The 3901-nt window shown below is 52.3% G+C and overlaps 1 protein-coding gene across 1 annotated transcript in view; it reads left to right on the top strand.

The window, feature by feature from the left end:
- Positions 1–1715: 1715 nt before the first annotated feature.
- Positions 1716–3901, top strand: part of Slitrk3 (SLIT and NTRK-like family, member 3) — a 3040-nt gene continuing 854 nt past the window's right edge. Inside the window, exon 1 of the mRNA XM_013016207.1 lies at positions 1716–3901. Within this exon, the coding sequence (XP_012871661.1) occupies positions 1716–3901 (2186 nt within the window).

Here is a 3901-nt window from a genome sequence, read left to right as displayed (position 1 = left end):
AGAAACCTCAGGAATGTAAGAAGAAGAAAAAAAGGGGGGGGGGGGGTCCACTGAGGAACGGAATGGGGAAGGAGAAAGTACTTAAATAGATGTGGGTATTTTATCAGGGAGACAGCATACTGCAATGCTGCCTCATCTGCCTTCAGTCTCTTTTCCTGTTTAATTGTTTCTAAAAATTTTGTATTACTTGCCTGAAGCCAATGTCTCCTTGCTTTCTGTTTTCCTTACAGCGGTGGGCATTATACACACGTTGAATGTGAAGCATTCTTTTCACTTTCTCTGTAAATTATAGTGTTGTGTTTCAAGGGAAAAGGAGTTTTCCTAGGTGGGTGTATCTATGTATGTGTGGGGAGAAAAGACACATTTGGAACCCCGCTGAAATTTTATTGATTAAATGAGCCATTCAATTTTGATTGATATCTCAGTGACTCAGGAAGAACAATCTAATAAAAGTGCATTATTATCATTTATTTATGTACATATTTTCATATGCTGATGATAGAGCAAGAGAGCTCGGGATGGGTTCTCCTCTTCCCCCTCCTCCTCCTCCTCCTCCTCCTCCTCTGCTTTTTCTTCCTCCTCCTCCTCCTCTTCTTTTTCTTCCTGCTTCTCCTCTTCTTCATCCTCCTCCTCCTCAGCTTCCTCCTCCTCCTCCCCACCCTCCTCATAATAGAGCCCTGTACTTATTTCTCCTGATCTTAGGGGAATACATCTGTTTGTGAAATGTATTTCACATGATAGCTGATTGACCAGCAGTTAAGAATTGAGATTTCTACCCTCTTGGGCCTTTATCTACTCACCTCCCTTCCATTTAACCCCCCCACCCACCCACCACCACACACACACAGTCCATTCAAACTTTTAAATTTCCTGGGTTGTTGTGTAAGGTACAGGCAGATATTACAAACTAGCTTCTGCAAGTGTTGAAATGAGACACTCCCAGTTTAACCATCTTTAGCTGTCACTACATTTATTTCTGATAATTGTGCAGGAACATTGTGTAGCAGGCCTGATCTCCCGGTGATTTCAACAGAGAAATGACCCTGTATGCAAGAGTTCTTTATTTAATCGAAAGAGATGCTGCTAACCCTTACTTGGGCAAAGGGAATTGAGTCTAGTGGATTACTGGACCATATCCTGTTATTGTGCATGTTCTGAGAGTTTCTTGGAAGAAATGTTAAGCATCTCTAAACTGCCAAACATCTTTTACATCCCCAAGATCTGGTACTAGGCAAGCGGTTCAATTCTTGATCATACTTTAATAACTCTGGCCTGGGTCATATTTTTTTAATGGTAAAAGAAAAAAAAACTCTCATTTGAGGAGAATTTTTCTTTCCGTCGGAGTTCCAGTCAGCTTCGTGTTTGATGGGAACCTGCTTGTTAGCAGTCAAACACGTCTAAGGGCACTTGGTTGCCAACACTCCTGACCCTGTAGGCCTAAGGCCTAGGAGGCTTTTGGTAAGAGAGAATGGCAACTGCTTTGGGTTTGGAAAATGTCCCTTTCTGGCTCGGTATTGCAGGTTCCCTTCCATTTAAAATACAGGAGCCACCGTGACCATGAAGCCTGTTGTTAGCTCAGGTCAAACATCCATTCAGGTTTTAATCTACCCATCTCCAAAAAAGCCTTCCGTGTAGGAGTCAAAGAGGACATCTGACTACACTCTTAAAACTCCGCCTCTCTCTTTCTGTCACAGCTTGGTATCCCACCACGAGTGATGCGGCTGTCCATAGCCCGGGTGCTGTACGGACGGAGGATGCTGTGGCTCATTCTGCTGAGCACAATCGCTCTAGCGTGGACTACCCCCATCCCCCTCATAGAGGACTCGGAGGAGATAGACGAACCTTGCTTCGATCCTTGCTACTGCGAAGTCAAAGAGAGCCTCTTCCATATACATTGTGACAGTAAAGGATTTACAAATATTAGTCAGATTACCGAGTTCTGGTCCAGACCTTTCAAGCTCTACCTGCAGAGGAACTCCATGAGGAAACTGTACACCAACAGTTTTCTTCATCTCAATAATGCTGTGTCCATTAACCTGGGCAACAACGCCTTGCAGGATATCCAAACGGGAGCGTTCAACGGCCTGAGGATCTTAAAACGGCTCTACCTGCACGAGAACAAGTTAGATGTTTTCAGGAATGACACCTTCCTGGGCTTGGAAAGTTTGGAATATCTGCAGGCCGATTACAATGTCATCAAGCGCATCGAGAGCGGGGCCTTTCGGAACCTAAGTAAGTTGAGGGTTCTCATTCTCAACGATAATCTCATCCCCATGCTCCCCACCAATTTATTTAAGGCTGTCTCGCTGACCCACTTGGACCTGCGTGGAAATCGGCTCAAGGTCCTCTTCTACCGAGGCATGCTGGATCACATCGGCAGAAACCTCATGGAGCTCCAGCTGGAGGAGAATCCATGGAACTGCACGTGTGACATCGTGCAGCTCAAAAGCTGGCTAGAGCGCATCCCTTACACGGCCCTGGTGGGGGACATCACCTGCGAGACCCCCTTCCACTTCCACGGCAAGGACCTGCGTGAGATCAGGAAGACGGAGCTCTGCCCCTTGCTGTCTGACTCGGAGGTCGAGGCCAGCCTGGGCATCCCGCACCTGTCCTCCAACAAGGAGAACATGTGGCCCACCAAGCCGTCCTCCATGCTGTCCTCAGTCCACTTCACGGCTTCTTCCGTCGAATACAAGTCTTCGAATAAGCAGCCGAAGCCCACCAAGCAGCCTCGGACGCCCCGGCCCCCCTCCACGTCCCAGGCCTTGTACCCCGGTCCCAACCAACCTCCCATCGCTCCTTACCAGACCCGGCCGCCCATCCCGATCATCTGTCCCACCGGGTGCACCTGTAACTTGCACATCAACGATCTGGGCTTGACGGTCAACTGCAAGGAACGCGGGTTCAATAACATTTCCGAGCTCCTCCCGAGGCCCCTGAATGCCAAGAAACTCTACCTGAGCAGCAACCTGATCCAGAAGATCTACCGCTCGGACTTCTGGAACTTCTCCTCCCTGGATCTCTTACACCTGGGCAACAACCGGATTTCCTACGTCCAAGATGGCGCCTTCCTCAACCTGCCCAACCTGCGGAGCCTCTTCCTGAACGGCAACGACCTGGAGAAGCTGACGCCGGGCATGTTCCGGGGCCTGCAGAGCCTGCACTACCTGTACTTCGAGTTCAACGTGATCCGCGAGATCCAACCGGCCGCCTTCAGCCTCATGCCCAACCTGCAGCTGCTCTTCCTCAACAACAACCTGCTGCGGACGCTGCCCACCGACGCCTTCGCGGGTACCTCGCTGGCCCGCCTCAACCTGCGCAAGAACTACTTCCTGCACCTGCCGGTGGCCGGCGTGCTGGAGCACCTCAACGCCATCGTGCAGATCGACCTCAACGAGAACCCGTGGGACTGCACGTGCGACCTGGTCCCGTTCAAGCAGTGGATCGACACCATCAGCTCCGTCAGCGTGGTGGGCGACGTCCTGTGCCGCACCCCGGACAACCTCACCCAGCGCGACGTGCGCACCATCGACCTGGACGTGCTGTGCCCGGAGCTGCTGCGCACCATCCCGGCCGCCGGGGGCGCTGCCTCGCCCGGGGCGGGAGGAGGAGGAGGCCTGCCTGGGGGACCTCCGCTGCTCGGTGGGGGTCCCACCCGAGGGTCCCCCCCTTACGAGTTCGCGCCCCCGGGGGGCCCCGTGCCCCTCTCCGTGCTCATCCTCAGCCTCCTGGTCCTCTTCTTCTCCGCCGTCTTCGTGGCCGCCGGCCTCTTCGCCTACGTGCTCCGGCGCCGTCGGAAGAAGCTGCCCTTCCGTAGCAAGCGGCCCGAGGGCGTGGACCTGACGGGCATCCAGATGCAGTGTCATCGGCTGTTCGAGGACGGAGGCGGCGGGGGCGGCGG

Source organism: Dipodomys ordii, unplaced genomic scaffold (genome assembly GCF_000151885.1).
Source record: "Dipodomys ordii isolate 6190 unplaced genomic scaffold, Dord_2.0 Scaffold30, whole genome shotgun sequence".
NCBI lineage: Eukaryota > Metazoa > Chordata > Mammalia > Rodentia > Heteromyidae > Dipodomys > Dipodomys ordii.
This window is presented reverse-complemented; position numbering and strand designations above follow the sequence as displayed.